Source organism: Pleurodeles waltl, chromosome 5 (genome assembly GCF_031143425.1).
Source record: "Pleurodeles waltl isolate 20211129_DDA chromosome 5, aPleWal1.hap1.20221129, whole genome shotgun sequence".
Taxonomy (NCBI): Eukaryota; Metazoa; Chordata; class Amphibia; order Caudata; family Salamandridae; genus Pleurodeles; species Pleurodeles waltl.
This window is the reverse complement of record NC_090444.1, coordinates 113,370,597-113,391,452: the sequence shown is the minus strand read 5'-3', so window position 1 is coordinate 113,391,452 and position 20,856 is coordinate 113,370,597. Positions and strand designations below refer to the sequence as shown.

The 20,856-nt window shown below is 46.4% G+C and overlaps 1 protein-coding gene across 4 annotated transcripts in view; it reads left to right on the top strand.

The window, feature by feature from the left end:
- The first annotated feature begins 2,907 nt into the window (after positions 1-2,907).
- LOC138297218 (uncharacterized) overlaps positions 2,908-20,856 on the top strand; it is a 52,103-nt gene continuing 34,154 nt past the window's right edge. For 2 of the 4 annotated variants that reach the window (XM_069236706.1, XM_069236705.1), the window contains exon 1: positions 2,908-3,115. Coding sequence is in view for 1 of the 4 variants with exons in the window: in XM_069236703.1 (XP_069092804.1) it covers positions 3,043-3,115 (73 nt within the window). In the remaining 3 variants the exon portion in view is untranslated. Of the gene's footprint in view, positions 3,116-11,369; positions 11,482-20,856 lie in introns of all 4 variants that reach the window. The other 2 variants (XM_069236704.1, XM_069236703.1) reach the window with 2 other exon arrangements.

The window sequence follows — 20,856 nt, the reverse complement described above, 5'->3', positions numbered from 1 at the left end:
GACCCGGCAAGAAATAATCTGTTGAGAAGAATGTAGAAAGGTTGGGGCAGAATCAGAGCGGTAGAGAGTAGAACGGCCAGAGGAACCCATCGATTTTGATTTGTTACTAAAGTTGTTACACGTACTGCTGATATGTTGCGCAGACGAATACGAACTAGCACTTTTCCGCTTATGCATGGTGTGGATGTTTTTTGGGGCTTCTAGAGTGTCAGAATTGTTGGGTGTGGGGGCAGCAGTTGGGATACGATACAGGGAGGGGGGTGTGCACGGCGATCGATTGGGGATCATGGTTGAGACGATCGAAAACCGATCAGCTAGGTAAAGGAAGTGGGTATGGTTAGAGAAAGGGGGCAATGTATTGGCCTGCCCAGTCACGGAATGGAGCAAGTTTCAATCCTCACGGATGTCAAACAAGGAAGCCGGGGTTTTTTGTGCACAGATCAGGGTCCAAGCTTACTAGTTTTCAGCTTTTACGAGTGTTAAGCATGGCGTTGGGACGTGTGGGCCGCCGGGCCATGGTTTTTGGCACGCATTCGTTTAGGATTGGGGCAGCTACGGCCGCGGCGCATTTGGGTTGGACTGGGCAAAGATCAGGGCGATAAGCCGCTGGCGATCAAGGTGTTGTGAACGTTACGTTAGACCCTGAAAGGTGGGGAGAGACAGCTGTAGGGGGTTTTGGAAAAAGTGGGGTGGGGGGAGTTTGTCATGTTAAAAATAAAAAATTTAAAAAACACACGTTACAGTTGTTTTCCATTGCAGGAGATGCGTTTGGTCCATCGCAGGGCAAGACGGTTACATGGCTGGTCGGCCATTCATTTGTCCATCGGGCAGCGAAGTTCGCGGAGAAACAGATATATGGTCGGGCCCTGGGACTACCCAGCAGGCGGCACGAGGTACTATGGTGGGGAAAGAGTGGAATGCGGTGGGGTAACCTGTTTCCTTTCATCACTGCTAACTTATTGAACTGGGGATGTCCAGATTTGTTAATCATACATTTGGGAGAGAATGATCTCGTAAAATTGTCAGGTCTCACGCTACTGCAACACATGCAGAAGGATTTGGAGATTCTCAAAAAAAAAAAAAAACGCAGAGTACATGCTTGGTGTGGACAGAATTTGTTCCACGCAGAGTGTGGAGAGGGGCAGTAAAGTATGGAGCCATAGAGCGGGCTCGAAGGAAACTTAACAGAGCAATGAGGGTTTTTTGCTGGGCGCAAGGGATCAAAATACTGAAACATGAGAACATTACAGAGCAGGAGGTTGCACTGTTCAGGAACGATGGTGTTCACCTGTCCACACTGGGAAACGCATACTATCTGACAGATCTGAGACTGCTGGTTGAGGAGTTGTGGGGAGAGAACTTGTGGATTACAAACAAGAAATGAGAAGTACTGGTCGCAGTAGCGTGGCCTTAGGGGGGGGTGGGGCAGCAAAACGCCAAATGGGTTTGTGCTGGTTGGCAGTAGATGGGGGAGGGTGGTGAGTCAGATGCGGGCTTGGCCACCCTTCCAGGGAATAAACAAGCAGGTGAAGGCTCTGAGTGGGGTACGCACGAACCAAATGGGGCATGAAAGGAAAAGGGAAGTGCGTAGGGGAATGGAAACGAGATAAGGGTTTGAAGGGGAAGGATGAGCGAGGAGATGTTAATGGGAGGGCTTTAGTAAAGTTACGGTTACGTTTACAAGTTAATGGTTATGTTACTTATGCAATCCTGTCCTAATAAATGACTTTTTACACTAAAACAGCTGTCACTGAATTATTTCCTGAATGTTTAGTCCTGTAAGGTTCAGCTGAAGAATCATATCAAGGGAACACGACTTTCTCTTAATTTTTAAGTTGAGCGCCCAAGCGCTCTGGCCTGTTGTAATCTATCTGTGGGCTTTTAACCACGCTCACCGCATGCCCATCACTATCACTCGTTCGTGGACTTTCCTTTCAAAAATCCTTTGTTATCATTGGTAAATACTTTACGCTTGTCCCTCCTTGGGGCGGTTTGGTTACCGCCTTGCCCATCGACCCTGTTACATGGATAATTGCTTGTTTGTCAATACGTTTGACTGCGAGCAAACTTCTTTTTCCTTTTGTGGCTCTCCTTTGCACTCATGCTCATGGCAGCCGTGGCGCTTTGAATCAGCTCGCTTATGTCAACTGTTTTACGTTTCATTTTCAATTTATGTGGCAAGAAAAGTCCAATTAGGAAATCACAGCGCTAGTAGGTCTAACTCGAGCAAGCGCAAGACCCATTGCATTGCAAATGCTTGTTTAAATCGTTATCAGATGTAAATCGCGTTGTACAGTGCTGTTGATAGGTTCGCGATTTGTAACTCACGTACTTAAATAAGTTGTCCCTGCATCCACCTCAAAACTGCAATTCCCAAAATACTTTGATTCCGAAGTTAATGTCCTCTACGGAAAAGGTCTTCATAGAGTCACCTGGTAACCTTATTAATGGCAGCAAAACGAGATATTCTTTTGAGGGCTCTGAAATGTCCTATTTCCAAGTGTGTCAGACAGTTTAGGGAAATTCGATGAATTGCGGGACGTATAGGCGTGGCTTTATAATTGGCGAGACAACGGTACTACAAATTTCAGCATGCAACAAAAAACTGCACTTGACAAGCCACTCATGGAAGTGGGTAACGGGGGTGCTCTGCTTTTAATCAGGCGAAACACGCAACTGAAAAGAGATTCAGTGCAAACCAAGCACATAAATACAGGTGTGTCATTCTTCAGTTGTGCTAACTGTAGATGCAACCGGGTGATGAATGCAATGTTTTCCTTGAGTAAACGCAGAGACGCTGCGGTTCCCACACGTGAGAATGAATATCTGACCAGAGCTCATTGATTCAGTCGGGCTGGCAGAGCCACACCCCGGAACCCTCTTTGTTTGACTGAACCGGTTGTATCGCGCCCTTGGCAAGTGTCTCTGTGGCGAGTATTAAAACTAGACAACAGGAGAGATGAAGCACATGCGGGGATGAAGCCCTGGAGCCTGCCCTAAAATGGGGGCCGCGAAGAGGTCAACTCGGGGTCGGAGTGCGTGATGTCAATGGCTTTCCCGCGTTTGCTGTTCCTGGTGATGCTGGGGATGTTTGGGCGCGGTGTGACTTTTTCAGGTAGGGCCCAAGTCCTCCGTTTACAGGTGTGTGAGGAAATGACGACTCTGGCGCAAGCACCGGGTGGTACAAAACTACAAGCCCCCTATAAGCAGGGCAACGCTAATTATGCGGCACGAGAGCGCCAATTTATGTATGCGCCAGAGTTGACTAAGCTGTGGGTAAAGAAAAGGCAAAATATGCGGCACATTTTTCGATAGTATTACTTGAGTACGTTATTTTATACACGGTAATACTGTCAATATGTCGCTTCATTGCCAACATTTTAACAAGCGAATACAGAAATAAGCAACTGAAAGACGACCTATTAACCTTTGAGTGGGGCTTGCCACAATCGCATTTCACTGCGTTTTTAGTAACTTTTGATCCATTTGAACAACAAACTATTTTTTGTTAAAATGTGTAAATTATGCAGCAGATAATGGATCATACGCAAATGCGGCACCTATATCATTAAAAACACGTTGCCGCAGAATCGCATAATTCCGGTGGTGCTGACTATAAGCCTCATTCATCTTTTAGAAAATCTGAAACTAGTTTATGCACACATGACCGCTATGTCCGCTACTTAAAGCATCAGGCTTTGTACACTTTCACGCTTCAGACACGTGTATTTCTACATTTGTAACGGAAATTGCAATACTTTATGTTCCAGAAATTGAGGAAAAATGTGAAAGGATACCTACCCAGTCATGGAGTTGCTCTCTTCTTTCTTCTCTGTGGTGCTTGTGAACATGTTCAGTTAGACCCCTATGAAACCCTTGATAATGTCTTTCCTGACTGGGCAAGAGCAAACACTGAATTTGCAAATGCTTTTCTTTGCTTCTTTTGGGAACCCCCCCCCCTACGCATAAAGTTCATACCGTGACAGCAAAAGAAGGAGAGCGTTCCCTGTTTTATTATGTGGCTAACCTAGCAAATGTCTCATAGTTACACTAACATGAGCAAGTACATTCTAATAGCAATATAACCCTGCTTGGTGATTATTGGTTTAATATAAGTATTTTATCATTCTGAAGAATATAGAGGCATCTCGCGTACATGATCGCAATTAATTTGACGAGGCATCATTTTGTCAGCTGTGTAAGTTGGAGATTGGTGAAGCAACGTTGGTAGACAGATAAGATAAATGTATCAGTTTGCATGATTAATTAAAACCTTTGCATATACAATTACAGCTTTAGAGTAAAAAATAAAACACATTTTAGTATAAGAAATAAAAGTAATAATAACACTGTTTTATGCGATTGAGTGCAAAGTGCAATTGTACCATATTTAGGTTTTGATCTAAAGGCAAAGCCATCCTGTCCAGGCCAGAATTGGCCAGTTTAGATGGCTCCCAATTTCATCTGTCTTAGATCAAGGAAGTCTAAGTGGGCTCAATGCACTCATTCAGCTTCTTTTGTAGCTAGAAGACAAACTTCCCAAATTGCCCAGTTCTGATGGCTCCCTTAAGGTAAACACTAGTGATCTGGCCTCCTTGCACGTTCTTATGCCATATTGAAGAAAGATAGGTTTTAGTAAAGTGCAACGTACATTCGTAAGGGTCGGAGAGCAGCATACCAGATGGTTAAATTACTCAAATTTGTATCCACAGAGCTTAAAATTTACTATCTTGGAGAGGTAATGCTATTTTGGGTTCATCTCTTTGGTCTTCAGGGTTAGCAGCCTTGCAACCAGGATCTGTGCCACACAGACTTTCCTAATTGCACAGGCCAAGTATAGTTGAGGTAGCAGGGGTTGTGAACCATTCATATAAGATGCTGCCACCCCCTTTTGTACAGGAGAACTGCTCAATTTTTCCAGGCCAGTTGCCTGAGAGAGCGTTTTTATCTGTCTTTTCAGTACCGACTTGATGGCGATACGGGACTGCACCAGTTTAATTAATTCTGCTTGGTCTATTTGAAGGGAAGCTAGGGCTGTGGTTAAATATTGTGACCAGTGGTTCATTTTTGCGTTGAAGATAGAGCGAAGAGCTGATTTAGAGTGTTTGGTGGGGCCACAATACTCCTGTGATAGTATTTCAGGTAGGCACCCATATGGGTCCACTTCTGGCATTCCAGGCCAAATTCTAGCCTTATTAGGCAGCTCCTTGTGTGCTGCAGTAATTTAAACACTCTTGTATGCTTTGACTTGGAGCTTTTCCACCAGTGTGGTGAGTTGATCTGGAAAAGCTTCATGGCCATAGTTTAAGGCTGGAAGAAGAGAGGCTCTGAGCACTTAAAGAATCGGCTTTGGCATAGGACTTTCTATAAGATTATTTAACTGACACAATCTGGTTATAATGAGTTCAGCCTTCGATTTAAGATGATGCAGATGTACTTTGGGATTTCCCTTCATAGATAGCCACATGCCCAAATAGTTGTACAAGTCTGTTCTGGTGATTGTAGGGGGGCCCAGCTTCCAACGGCAGTTCTGATATTTGCGTGAGCCTCCAAAGATGATTACTCTGGTCTTCAAAGCATTTGCCATCATTTTATTTTCTATGTTGTAGCTATGAAGGGTGGTTAGTGCTTTTTGGAGCCCAGTTCTTGAGTGGCTTAACAACACAATATCGTCTGCATATTGTAGGAGGGTAATTTTAAGATTTCCGATATTCGGTGGAATCAAGTTAGCGTTGTGTTGGACTTTTTGCCTTACGCAGGGTCATCCCCAGTCTTTTTGCCTCCTTCCTCCTGGTTTTTCTGACCTCTCGCTGTTGGCTCTAGGACTCTGAGCACTTTATCACTGCTGACCAGTGCTAAAGTGCAGGTGCGCTCCCATCTAAAGTTGGTATGATTGGCTTATACCTAATTGACATATTTAATTTACCTATAGGTCCCTTGTACAGTGGTATCTCTATACCCAGGGCCTGTAAATTAAATACTACTAGTGGGCCTGCAGCACTGCTTGCGCCACCCACTGAAGTAGACTTTCAAACCTGTCTCAGGCCTGCTAGCGCAGGGCCTGTGCGCTGTTTTCTGCCACAGGGACCTGGCATCTAAACTTACTTGCCAGGCCCAGAACTCCCCTTTTACTACATGTAAATCACCCCTAAGGTACACCCTAGCTAGCCCTATGGGCAGGGTGCCATGTATGTAGAAAGGCAGGAAATGTGCCATATTGCATGGCCTGTCCTGGTAGTGACAAACAGCCTAACTTGGTGTCTCATTGCTGTGAGTGCTGCCTTCTCATAGGATTGCATTAGAAATGCCCTGCCTTTTGTGTAAAGGGCATTGTCTGATGTATGAGGGGTAGCGAAGGCGTGTTTGGTATGGTTGTGATGGTGATAATAAATGCTGCTTACTGGTGTGGGTGTATTTTTTATTACTATCACAGAAATGCCACTTCTAGAAAGTGCGCATTTATCTGTGCTTATGACTCTGGTGTTTTGCAGCTTGACTCCAATCCACGTCTGGGCAGAGTGACAGTTGGGGCTTTGTGCATACTTTTCAGACAGCCTGTGCACAGGGAGGGTGGAGGTGTCACAGAGGAGCATCTGCATACTGAATAGTCTTCCTGGGCTGAGAGAAGGGAGAGGCGGGGCACACCTGCATTTGTAAAGACTGTGCCCTGGCCTCACACAATAGGGTCGTTAACCCCCCACTGATGTTTGGAGCCTGTGCTGAAAGGAGAGAGGGGGCACTTCCAGAACCAGTTGTAACTGGCTGGAACCTCCTCTCCCTACCATTGCAAAACATTGTAAGGACTGAGTATAAGTATAGGGGAATTTTCCCTACAATTTGGAGACTCTTGGAATCATCTTGGAACTGGACACCAAAGGCTGAAGGGACTCACCAGGAACTGCCATGGACTGCTGCTGCTGTGCTGACCTGTGACCTCCTGGTCACTGAGAAGGACTTGCCACTAGCCTGCACCCCCTTTGTGCTGGCCTGTTGTTGGGCCCTCCATCTGTGGGCCTTTTCTAGGGACTCTGCTCCCAGGGGCAGGGTGCTGTGGCCCTTGACCCCTGTATTGACCCTGAAACACGAGTAGTGTTTCAAATGCTTGCCAAAATTAGCGCTTGGGAAAGCGCTTCTTCTTTAAGCTGAAAACACGCTCCTTCATGCCAAAAGGAAATCACCGCTGCGACCCGGGCTTCATTGGGAGTCCGAGCGCTTCTCCAAAAGTGTGCTGTAGGGCTGGCAATCACCGCCGCAGCCCGGAGAAGCTGTTTTGTTCCAGCGCAAGTTGAGCGCTGTTGCTGGTGCACCCGGGGCACGAGGGAAACCTCCTTTCTGTTCTTAGGAGCAAGCGTGCTCCTGTTGGTGCTCCCGGGGCGAGGACCACTCGTTGGAGCTCCCCCGGGGCACCGGAAGGCCCTGCCCTGGGCCGGAGAATTGCGGGAGAGACGAGGGGAGAGGAGGACGCCTCTCCCCGCCTGGCAAAGCCGCGGAAGGCTTCAGTTGTTCCCCGGGGCGGCAGCAGCCTCATCGGAGGTTCGCCGCGCCCCGGAGCCTTCAGGGCCCCCGCGAGAGCTGGCCCCTACAGTGGAGGTCTTCCCCCCCATAGCGGAGGGCCAGGACAGGCCCTGGGGAGACCTGCAGGGACCACGGGCCCCTGGAGGAGCCCCAACAAAGTTGGAGGGGGTGTGTGACGCCCCCCTTCTCCCCCTTATTTGAGAGGACGTTGCCCCCCCTCGTGAGGTCTGGTTGAGGCCTGGGGGGGGGGGCCCTGATGATCACGAGTCCCCAGGAGGGACCCAGTAAGGATCGGGGAGGGTGCTTGCTGCCTCTCTCCCACTACAGTATCACGAGGCCCCCGTTTTGCGCAGGGAGCGCCGGGGGCCCCCTTGTTTCTGTTTCTTAGGCACCCAAGGTGCCTTTATCAAGCCAGGTACTGTTAAAGGAACAATATATAGAACATAAGTTCTTACTAGAGACTTCTCCTGATTTATATATTGCCTACCTGTTTTTGATGGTGTTACATATGTGTATGCAAATGTTCCTGTTATGGGCATGACATGCTAATATGTTTTTCTAACTTGCCATATGTTTTCTAATGTTCCTACTATGGGCATTTGATGATATTCTTATGACAAGTGTTCTAATGTGATAACGTGTTTCCTGACTACTGCTTATGTTGCAGAATACTGAGTAACCTGTGTGTTATGTGTGACTACTGCTAGTCTGCAGAGTAACTAATGTGTAACGTTCTGACAACTGCTAAGGTAGCAGGATAGTACTGATATGTGATGTTTGGTCTGATAATTGCGTTGTGTACAATACAGTATATTTTCATATAATCTGGTGTTGTGTTTCCTTTGTGGTGGGGATATTGCGTCACATGTGTTGTGTGTGTTGTGCAAACGCTTAACACATTGCCTCCAGGTTAAGCCTGACTGCTCGTGCCAAGCTACCAAGGGGGTGAGCAGGGGTTATCTTGGATGTGTAACTCCCTTGCCCTGACTAGAGTGGGTGGGTTCTGCCTGGCTGAGGTGCATACCCTAGCCAACCAGATACCCCATTTCTAACACATGTCTTAAGGCCTGGAACATGTCTGCTGTGTAGAGATTAAATAAAAGAGGTGCTAGCACGCACCCTTGTTTTAGCCCATTGGTGGTAGGGATCTTCCGGCGGATGGCAGAGCTGGACAGCTTGAGCCTTACCCAGGTAGATGTGTACAATAGAGTTATTGCTCCTAATAACTTATTTGGAATTCCCCAGCCTTGAGCTTCCTCCATAGCAGGTTTCTGTCCACCGCATCTAACACGGTAGAGTAATCCACAAAACAGGCCTAGAGAGAGGGTGACTTTGTAGCGGCTGCTTGGTGTATTAAAAAGGAAAGGGCCATGATGTAATCTGTGGTTGCAGAATTGGCCCTAAAGCGAGTTTGACAAAAGGGGGCGATCACCTTAGCTTCTACCCAGTTCTCCAGCTCCCTTAGAAGGACTCGGGCAAAGCCCTTGGCTTCGATGTCCAGAAGGGCAATGAGTCGGTAATTAGCAGGAGCCTGCCTGTTCCCATTTTTATAAATGGGTGTAGTATGGAGCCCCTCCAGCTAGCTGGTACCTTCTGAGTCTCCAAGCAGGAACAGTAAAGCGCTGAGAGAATTGTTGACCAGTGCTCCGTGTCTTCCTTAAAACCTTGTGCTGGGATGCCATCAGGACCAGGAGTCACTGTCACCCTCATGCTACGCAAGATGGTGGAAATTTCCCCCAGTGAGGGGGCAAGTTCTGGTTCCAGGTAGATATCATCATACGTACAGGATTTGACCCTCAGTTGTAACTCAAGCAAAGTTCTAAATTTCTACTGTATGGTCACTTACACTTGTTCAGTGCAAATATAGCTTTCACTATAGTGTTCGCACAGGGATGGACAACTCTGGCAACTTCAATACTCAAAACTCCCCTGTTCACTTTGGAAAACTTCACTTTCTCAGGCAAGAGCTCGGCATCTTATAGCAGCGGCTGCATGTCTGCTTGCCCTCAGATGCTTTTGTCCCCGTCCAGTGATGATGGCATTTTTGACCTGTTGTTCTGCAGGTGCTTTCTTGCTACCTAGAAATGAGTGTGCATCTCACCTGCACAGGCATTTCCTTAAGTTGTACAATGTTTGCTTACATGTTCATCTTAATGAACAACTCTGCTGATTCAGCTGTGGTGGCTGCTGCCCACCAAGAGCTACTCACATGGTGTTACACCTGGTTACACATTTTATAACCGTTTATAAAGCATTGGTGCTTCAGGGTTACCTTCTTTTAATCCTGTAACTAAAAGCAGACACTAGAATGGTACTCATTGTGTTGAGTTTGAAAGACAGAGAAGGACTCTTCCATGAGTAGGGTTCCGAGCCAACCTTTTTCATACAGATCTCCGCAGCAGCTACATTAACCCTGTGAGTTATCTATCAGCTAAAGTACTGCAAAACAAGTGTGGGCCCACTGCTTCATAGTGCGCCAATAAACTGGGGTGATTGAGCAGGATTTTTTAATCTTAAAAGTCAGGTGTAATCATTACACAAACCCTGCCATTGGCCGTATGGACCTTTTTTGTTGGTGTGGAGAGAAATCTAGGAGCAATAATTTACATACATTTCCATAAACAGTGAAGACCTATTATACTCCACGAGAAATGGCAAAGAGGATTGTAATGAGTTTAAAATGATTTATTGAAAAAATTAAATCCAGGTAATTAATTCAAGAAGCATTTAGATTTTAAGCAAAAATAAAACATCAACAATAACTACATAAAGAATACAGAATATCCAAAAAAGTGTGTTCCATAAACAAAACTCCAATCTAAATTAAGCAGGTATGAGTCAAGAAAAGGCATTTGGTTAGGGAAATGGATAAGGTGTCAGCTTCAGAAAACCATCAGATGAGAGAATATGAACGCTTAGTAATAAAGCCTTTCCTCTGATGCAGTGGAGATCAGCACTGCCAAAAAGGGTCTTCTCGGTTTAAAGTCAGTGAGCATCTCCCCTCTAGTCTAAAGCACACACACTATTATTAATCACCAAAGCGCTAGTTTGCAACATTACAGCTTCTTCTCAGTCTCAGGAGCCACCCACAACACTCCAGACTCTAGGAGGAGGTAAAATCACCTTTTTCTCACGGAAACACAGGGTTCATGCATAGCCATGTCCTTGAATTATTACACTGGATGACAGTTTCCTACCCTGGGCTCTTCAATCCTGGGCAATGCATTTTGGGTGTTATAATTCAGTTTAAGGCTCTCTGCATAACTATTCAGGCCTTGCACAGCATTAGCACTCAGCTCCTAGAAGACACAGCTGTCCTTCATCACGCCTAAAGGTGTCTTTCTGCTGAACCTCACCATTCTCCTTAGTCAGATTTCATAGGCAAAAAGTTGATGTCCAAGTGTTATGAACTGGTCTTGAGCTGTAGGATTCATACTCCCTATCAATTTTTCTAACTATTCTGATTTCCCTAAAACCCTAAACACCAGTTTCTTTCCTAGTCAGTGTATCTGACAGGTAGGTCCCAGTCCTGGCTTTATAACTGTCCGCACTTGTTGGAAGTTAGTTTCATTATTCCACTAAAAGTATGACTTGCAATGTCCAGACTTGTCAGGGGCTGTTGGATAAAATCCTAGAATATTTGAAGGTGTTACACACATCATAGGTTCCTTGGTAGCCAGTCATTAGTCTTGACCCTGGTGGCTTAGTTATTTGCTTGGCACACTATGAAGAACTGAGGGATACAAATGTTTAATAAGTGAGTTATATATATAGATTATAAATACTGCAAGGCCGAAAATCTCCAAATATCTTTGCAACAGTGTCATCTCAACCATTTCTCCTTTGTTCCTTAGATTTCCACTGTGTTTTTGTTCATGGGAATGATTTTTTGGTTTATTAACTATCGAAGAACGCCGCCGAACATCTGACAGGGATAACTTCCAAGTTCTTTGAGGCGTGCACAGGGTAGGCAATCAACTTTTACCCAAGTATATACTGATTCACTTACTATACGAACCTGCACACTTATCTGCCACACGTGAAGTGATCAATCTTATGGGGAGGTTCTTCAGTAATTTTTCTTATTGCATGTCTGTCATGACAATTATTGACTATGATGCATCAATTTTAGCAATGCATCTAACAACAAAAATTATATTGTCCTGATTTATTAGACTAATGGTCAATAACTCATAATTACATAATTAATTTGCTTTTGAAATGATTTTCTATCCTGATGAAGAACACTTCCAATAATGAACAGTCCCGAAACGGCAACAAACATCTCTTGATTGAGAAATGAAATATATCCTTACTAAGATGGATTGTCTTTACTGAAGTTATAACAATTTAGGATTTAGATTGCATGGGTAAAGCCAGATACTATTTTTACCGTCAGACAGTTTTTAATGTTGATTGGTGACGTGCAATATATCGAACTAACAGGTGTTCTGCTATATGATAACAGCTATGCACTATTTTCAAATTGTTTTTATGTTTTCTATTGGTACAAAAATAAAAATAAATCATGTTTTCCAGTAAACTATGGACCTCAGTTTATGCTTGTCTTTCAATAAACTCCGGTGATATACCTCTTTTCATTGGCTGTTATAGGAATACTGTGGGCACAGTATTCTATATCAGAATGGCTTCTGGGAAGGAACACCATTGACTGCCTCACAGAATGCATGCTGGTGGCCTCCGCCTACATACTGCTAGCAGTTGACAGCTCCATAAGCTTTCTCTGGTAGAAAAGCTTCTGTGTTCCTCGTAGGCAGGTGCTGGAGAGAAAGGGGCGGGAAAGTGAGTAAAGGTGGGGTCGGCCTGTCTTTATTGTTTGTTCTCCGTGAGCAGCATCCATCTTTAATCTTGCAACTTCCATTTTTATGAATAAGAAGATGTTAAGTTGCTGCTAAAACTAACCCAAATGACAGGTGGAACTCTAATGATTTCATACAACTTCCGAGGCACACATTTTCTGATATTATCAATCATTGTTTCAAAACCACAGTACTTAACCTTCACAAGTAATTCAGATCGTACAAAAAAATTGAACAACTCTAAAGTGCCCCGGGACACTGGTCTTAATCTCAAAGGGGAAGGCAGTAGACATCTTCCCTGAGCGCATCTACGGCATTCCAAAAGCAGCTGTTGCCACTAGCTGGGCATGTTAAGAAGACATGGGGAGAAGAGGGCTTTCTCCCTAAAGACTGCTGGTTTATGAGACGAAATGGAGGGTCTGCCCATTTCTAGCCATGCCAAATAAGCCCAGGAGGACCACCAAATATGCAGTTTGAGGAATCCTTTAGGATCATCTGACTCTAAAAATTATTAACATAATGAAGAAGGTATATGTTATTGTTAATGGTTGAAAGGGTTGTTGCGAGAGACATACATTTCTCTTTGCAACGGTGTGTTATTGAAACCTCAGGTACAATACTGTGCCCCAATCCAGTTAGTTACAGAGAATCACAGGCATGTGGAGAGCGCTCAACAGGCAGATGGAGAATGCTTGTTCACATAAAATAAAAGTGCACTTTCTTTCTGCAAAAGTAAAGTGATGTCATTGCTAGCTGTAGGAGGCCTAAAAAGGCTAACTTAAACACACCTTATTAAAAATGCTTTCACCTGGGCTTTCTTGTCCAGTGGGTTTTATTTCCATATGTGAGAACTTGTCACCCCTGCTCTTGGTTGACCTGAGATGCCAGGGGACTTCTTGATATTAGGAAGAAACCAGGGTGAGCTATCCGCTCTTCCTTGGTGAGTCCTGCCTGACCCTTTCCCAGATTATGGACCCAGGTAGTTCCCCAAGGGAGTTACTGTGGTGGGTGAATGTGTTATATCTTCTTGGATGACAGATGGAGGTGTACAGGGGCACAGGCTGCCCTTCTCCAGACTGCTAACCATTCTTGCCCATGCCTCTGAGGTATGGAAAATAGTGATATCATCAGACCTGGGTTCCCTTAACCTCCCAATGTCTTGGGCAAACTGCATGCAAACCTAGAATTCCTTAAGACCAAGGTGGACCTGTGAGAGCAGATGCAGGCTTGCACTAAGATATGTCCTTCACATGGTCAACGTGAATTATGGAATGGCACTCTGCACGTCACATCAGTGTTTTGTATGACGCCCCCAAATAGCGAAGCGTAGAATAACGAAGAATTCAGAAGCGAACAAATGTGAACAAACGGTTTATTAAACTGAAACTGTCCATCAAGCAGGAATAATAGGATCCGCTATAGTTAACTTTCAGCCAGATCAGGGTTTGTATTCTGATGGAGCTCAAGAAGAACAATGTTTTAGTGCTGTTCGGGCACGTTGATATTATGGAAGGGTCAACAGACCTGTGCAGTCTTCCTGAAATACTCAGCCATTGTGCAGGGTAGTACAGTTACCACTTGTTAACTTCAAAGATAACTCGAGGTTTTCAATGGATGCAATAACTTTGCACTACTCTGGTTGAGGTGCGGGTGTGCCCTGATTATCACCTTAGTAGGAGAGAATATCAAGGACAGAATGTAGAAAATAAATATGAACAGATAAGTCATTCTAGATTTGTTGATACCTAATTCCACGTATATGTGCATATATCTTCAACGTACAAAGTTGTGGATTTAGGAATAGTAAATCTGTACTTCCCTATATGCACTTACCTTTCGATATTTTGTCCCTTGGTTTTTTGTCCTCCATATTTGTATGCCACAATATTGTTGGCGTCGATATTCAGCAGTTTAATTTATGGTACATGGTTAGTGCACCACACCACTGTGCCCTTTAGAATATGGCATGTAAGGTCCCCAAGTGTTCCCCAGGGGACACCATGTAAGAGGGTGCAAGGTACAGTGACCGGCTGCAGCTGCATTTCCAGTGCCTCTGCAGATGGTACCTTGCATTTCAAGTGACCCTAAAGACCCCCAGTCTGTGACTGCACCCACCCTCTTAAGGTACTTTATGGCCCTCTTCAAGGGCTAGCAGGCCACCTACTTGGAACAGGGAGTGGTGGGAGAGCCAACACTTGTGTTACCATTCTGCACCATCGGCTGCCCATGCACCATCAGTGTATGTACTGCAAAGAACACTTGTTTGTAGATAATTGGATGCACAGCCCCATTCAGTGCCACACTCCGGCAGAACTCAACAAGTGAAATTTGCCCCCTTCCTCGCAGACCCCACATATACCACCTACAGAGTTCCCCAGGGAGCCTCCCTCAGCCCCACGCTGTTTAATGTCTACATGGCCCGCTGGACTCCATTGTCAGAAGCTACGGAATCAACATTGTCTCCTACACCGACGACACTCAACTCATACTCTCCCTATCCAACAAACCAGACGCAGCCAGACACAACTTCTGCGAAGGCATGGAAGCAGTCGGTAACTAGATGAGAAATAGCTACCTTCAACTCAACGCGAACAAGACAGAAGTACTCATCATGGGCCCACAACCTGATGCGTGGAACGACTCCTGGTGGCCACCCACCCTCGGAAACCCACCCAATCCCACAAACCAAGCCCGCAACCTCAGAATGATCCTGGACTCCAAACTCAACATGAACCACCAAATCAACTCAGTCACCTGCTTCCGCACCCTACGCCTCCTATGCAAGACTTTCAAATGGATCCCCCTCGAACACAGAAAGACCGCCACACGCCCTCATCACCAGCAGACTGGACTACGGCAATGTAATCTACGCGGGAAGCAACAAGAAACTTGCTTGCAAACTACAGAACATCCAGAACGCCGCCACCAGACTGGTCCTCAACCTGCCTCGACACTGCCACATCTTGCAACACCTGCGCACACTACACTGGTTTCCCCTAGAGAAAACAATCACCTTCAAGATCCTCACCCATGCACACAAAGCCCTCTGCAACACCTGACCAGCCTACCTGAACAGGTGACTCAACTTCCACGCACCCCACAGGGCCCTACACACAGCCCAGCTCTCTCTCGCCAAAGTACCCCACATCAGGAAAACCAGAACAGGGAGACTCTCCTTTTCCTACCTCGCAGCCACCGCCTGTAACGCCCTTCCACTCCACGTCAGACAAACCACCCCCTCCTCAACTTCACAAAGGTGCTGAAGACATGACTTTTTAAGAACTACCTCACCGGTGGACGCTACACATCCCCACACCCCCCTCCAGAGACTTGAGACCCTCGTGGATGAGTAGCTGCGCTTTATAAACACCGACTGATTGATTGATTGACATGCACGCAGTGAAGGTGCATACAAACATGGGCTCGATTTGTAATGTGATCATTGGAATATTATTTATCTGTGCGTGTCCCAGGATAGACAGTGATATTGGCCAAAAATCCACAACTGGATGAAGGGGCCACCTGCGTCTGGCCCCACGTCCCAAAGAGCAGAATTTCCTATCAAGCACCAGATTCATCCGATCACCAGTTCCACTTTTAAGAAGCTTATCTGGCAGGGTCGAGGAACGCGTGTGGATGTATATGGAGGCCCCCATCACCTGCACATTGTGGCATCCTTGCCAGCCCATCTGTCTACAAGCAACAGAAGAGTTTAGATCATCTTCTTCCAGACTTCTTTCTATAAAGTGACCAGCTCAATGTTTTTTAATGTTTCGGCTAGTTCCACATAGAAGAGTGCTTCACAGAACATATGTAATGTATTTGTTGCAGAGATCATTCTATAACCTGCAAGCTCTAATGGCAGCAAAGCAGCTCCTTGCTCTTGTGCCCGCTGCAGACATCTGCAAGGTAAACATCTTGAATATTTATAAGGTTTAACTAGGATCTTTTTTAAGGTTGATACATTTGATCGTATCGAGATAGGTAATAATTAAAACACATGAAAAGCAACGCCCAAGTTCCAAACCCGGTAAAACTGATGAGTCTGCTCTCTCTGTGCCCTGCAAGCCACGCTACTTGCTGGCTACGAGTTTGAATCGTTGCACTCTGAAACTCGAGATTATATTCTGTCACAGCTGGCAAAAATTGATTCTTTGATATGAGCTTTAAACAATTAAACTGCAAAAATGCAATTCAGTGCAATGATCATTATAAGTTTAACTTGACGTCTGCTGACATACGACACACCGATATACAGAACAAACCTAGACGTACCTACCTTTGTTACTTGGATACAGAACTTGGAAAAAAGTAAAACCCGTCCAAATCTGGCTTTATCTCTTTGGAACTTGTAAAGTGAATGACGCGCAGAGTGCATCTTTATTCTTCGCGATGGGCCGCCGAGTCTGAAGGCGGTATCTTGCTGCTGTGCCTTAGAGTGAGGCACTTGAAGTGGGCATTCTGGAGCAGGAAAAGGGAGCCCCAGTCAGTGAGCTGTCCCCTGCATGCTGATGCTCAGTACGGTAAAGCATGTACAGAATGTCAGTGCTTAACTTGAGCCGGTGGTTTCCATTGCGGGTCACCGGCACGCACTTTCGAGGAACGGCACATATGTTTCTGCCTCAAGAATTTACTACGAGGAAAGACATATGGGTAAAAGAGAGAAAAACGAAAATGCATCACAAAGGGAGAAATCAGAAATCTCCGACAGTGAGCTGAAGGGGCAGGGAGTGGTTGTTAATGGATTAAAGAGGCCCGAGATGGCATCAATTAATCAATCAAAAGAATTTATAGAGCGCATTACTCACCCGTGAGGGTCTCAAGGCGCTTGAAGGGGGCGGCGGGGGGAGGGTTACTGTTCGAACAGCCATTTCTTGAGGTTCTTTCTAAAGAGCAGGAGGTCTTTGGTTTTGCGTGTCAGGATCACACTGTCTACGTTTTCGGTGCTCGCATGTTTAATTGCAGCAGCCTCGTGTTTCAGAGGAAAGCTTTAGGCACCGGTACGTTTTTATTTACGAATTAAGCACTGCAGAATGTGTTCTGGGAAGATTGCAGCGCTGCTCGCTTTCTTGCCCCTTCATTGTGCCAGCACTGCATTGGCGGTCAGAGAGTAGGATAGGCTTGGAGGGGGCAGGGGTACAGCATGGAACACCAGAAAGGGAGCTGGAAAGAGGTTGCATGCTTTGATGAGAGCAGGATTGGTGGCACTGCAAAACGAGACAAAAGGAAAGAGTCCCAAGCCAACCACTGACAGACAGAAAACACAGGCAGGAGTGGGGAAGATGGCCATAGCACCAGCAAACACCATCTTTATGCTCTAAGTGCTAGTGTGCTATTGACGTCCTGTAGGCTCTCCTAGGGTCGAACTGGCCTTCGGCTACTTTGGCTTTGCCCAGTGGGCTGCAGGCTAGAGGGATGGTTTTAGAGCAGGATGGGTCACCTTGGCCCAACCATGAAAACTACAACCTTCTGTTCACTATCTCCAGCAATGTTGGGCCAGCTGAATATTTTTGCCAGAGCTCATTTCGGTTTCAAGCCCAGCCCTGGGTCCGCCTCCAAAACTGCACCTGCTTTTTTAACAGCCAATCACATAACACCTTTCACTTCCCAGTTCGGTCTTCCTGGCAGGACACGCCCTGTGTTACAGAGGCACAGACTGCTGTTGCAATGTGGAGAAACTTCATTATAACAAAAAGGATGAAGACATCTCCCTAGTCCATGCATTGCAATGGAAGCACTTAGGGCCAGATGTAGCAAAGGGTTTTACCCATTCTGTGTCTATGGGAAAATGTGTTTGTACATATGGCCCATAATGTCTTGCAGTTTAAAAATATGTGGTGGGATGTAAGGAATTTGTTATAAATTCACATGCTGCTTCCCATCAAGGAACATAGTTCTTGAAAAGTAGACCCCAATGACCTTCCTGTAATAAAGCACAGCTATGCCAAAACGTAGAAAGGATAATGCATCAATTACTTACCTGGTATTTGCATTAGTCAGAGGCCTTCTTCTATGCTTCAAGTCAGTTTTGCCTCCTCCCTCCCCCCAATAGTCCTGTACGTAAGCCAAGACCAATCAAAGCATAGAGTCATTGGTACAGACCAGGACTGGAAGGGCAGGAGGCGGTTATGACTTGAATCAAGGGAGAAGGACTTGGAGTAATGCAATTCACAGGTAAGTAATTGATGCATTACTCCAGTGCCCCTCAGCACTGGAAAGAGGAAGGGGCAGCGCTGTAATGGAATCCTCCACTCCTCTGACGCTCTGACTCTTCAGGAGAGGATACCAATTGGAGCGGGGCCATGCTGGAGCTAAAATAATCACCTCGACCTTCTCACTCCTCAACCTCCCTAGGAAGGGCCATATCAGAGAGAAAGGAGGAAACAAATACAGAAGACCCGAAGGCCACCTGCATCAATCACTCAATCATTTCTAGAGTGCACTACTCACCCATAGGGTCTCAAGGCGCTAGGAAGGATCCTCAGAGGTCAATGGAAGAGCCAGGTCTTGAGGTCCTTCTTGAACAGAGGCAGCGAATGACCTTCCTCCAGCCGAGGACTTCTTTATGCGGGGTACATTGGCGAGTAGCTGTTGGGATGAGGGGAGAGGTCCGGAAAGGGAGTACCAGGTGCGAAGGCAGTTGAGATAGATTAATTTGCTGTTGTGGAGGGCTCTGTAGGGATGTACAAGGAGTTTGAAGTTGATCCTCTTCTCGACGGTGAGCCAGTGGAGGTTCTTTAGGTGTTCTGTGATGTGTTCTCGGCAGGGGATGTCTAGGACGAGTCTGGTGGCGGTGTTCTGAATTTATTGCAGCTTGTTTATGTTCTTCTTGGAGGTTCCAGCATAGAGGGCATTGCCGTAGTCGAGTCAGCTTGATTAGGGCGTGTGTCACAGTTTTTTCAGCAGTCGGTTGGTGCCCAGCTGAAAATCTTTCGGAGGAGTCGAAGGGTGTGGTAGCAGGTGGAGGTGTCGTTGTTGACCTGCCTGGTCATGGTGAGCATTGAGTCGAGGATGACGCCAAGGTTTCTGGCGTGGTCTGTAGGGGTGGGTGAGGCCTGCCGAGTGTAGATGGCCACCATGAGTCTTCCAAAGCTTACGGGGATAGTCCCAAGATGAGGATATCCGTTTTGTCAGAGTTCAGCTTTAGGCAGCTCTCCCTCATCCAGGTGGTGACTGCTTCCATCCCGTCTCTGAAATTCTTCATGGCTGTTGAGGGGTTTTCGGTCAGGGAGAGGATCAGCTGGGTGTCATCAGCGTAGGAGACGATGCTCATGCCATAATTCCTGACAATGGGGCGAGTGGGATAATGTAGACTTTGAACAGCGTGGGGCTCAGCGATGATCCTTGGGGTACCCCACACATGATGTGAGTGGGTTCGGATAGGTGTGGCGGGAGCCTGACTTTCTGTGTTCTACCTGTTAGGAAGGAGTGTATCCATTGAAGGGCCTTTCCGTGTATGCCTGCTGCATGGAGTCTGGCGCATTGTGCATGGTGGGACACTGTATCGAAGGAGGCTGAGAGGTCCAGTAGGATGAGGGCTGCTGTTTGTCCACAGTCGAGGATGGAGTGGATGTCATCTATGGATGTGAGCAGGGCGGTTTTGGTACTGTGGTTGGGTCTGAATCCTGATTGGGAGACATCCAGGATGTTGTTGTCCTCGATGTGTTGGTGTAGCTGAGTGTAGATTGTTTCCTCAGCATCTTTCACTGGGAAGGGAAGCAGTGAGATGGGTCGGTACTTCTTGAGGTCTGTCAGGTCGGCTGTGGGTTTTTTCAGAAGTGGGCAAGTCTTAGCGTGCTTCCAGGCTTCGGGGTAGGTTGCTGACTCTAGGGAGCAGTTGATGGTCTTGCAGAGTTCAGACGCAATCAAGGTGCTGGCTTTGTTGAAGATGTAGTGTGGGCAGGGGTCGGTCAGGGCTCCCGAGTGGATGCTGCCCATGATGGAATGGGTATCATTCGTTGTGAGGGGGGTCCAGGCATGCAGGAGTTGTGTGGGCTCAGCTGGTCCTGGCAGGGATGTTGTTGGTGGGCTCAGAGAGTCTTGGGGTCCGAAACTGTCTTAGATGTCTTTCATCTTCCGGTGGAAGAAGGTGGCCAGTCTGTCACAGACATCCTACGATGAAAGGATGTCTGTGTTCTCGGCTTGTGGTTTGGAGAATTCTTTGATGATGTTGTAGAGTTCTTTGGTGTTGTGGGTGGTGGAGTTGATGCAGTCCTGTAGGGGAGGTTTTCTGGAGGACCTGATGAGGCTGTGGTGGGATCTTGTGGCAGCTTTGAAGTTGGCCAGGTCTTTCGGGGATCTGCTGTTTCTCCACTTCTTCTCCAGCCTCCTGCATGAACACTTTTATTCTTGGATTGCGGGGGTTAACCAACTGGCTTTCTTGGAGGAGGTTTTCCCTGAAGTCGTCCGGAGAGTGGGTAAAGTGTAGACGCAGTTGGTGATCCATTCGTGGAGGTTGTGGGCTGAGGTGTTGGCATCTGTTGTGTCGGGGCGGGAAGTTGCTGAGGGTGCTTGTGAGTTG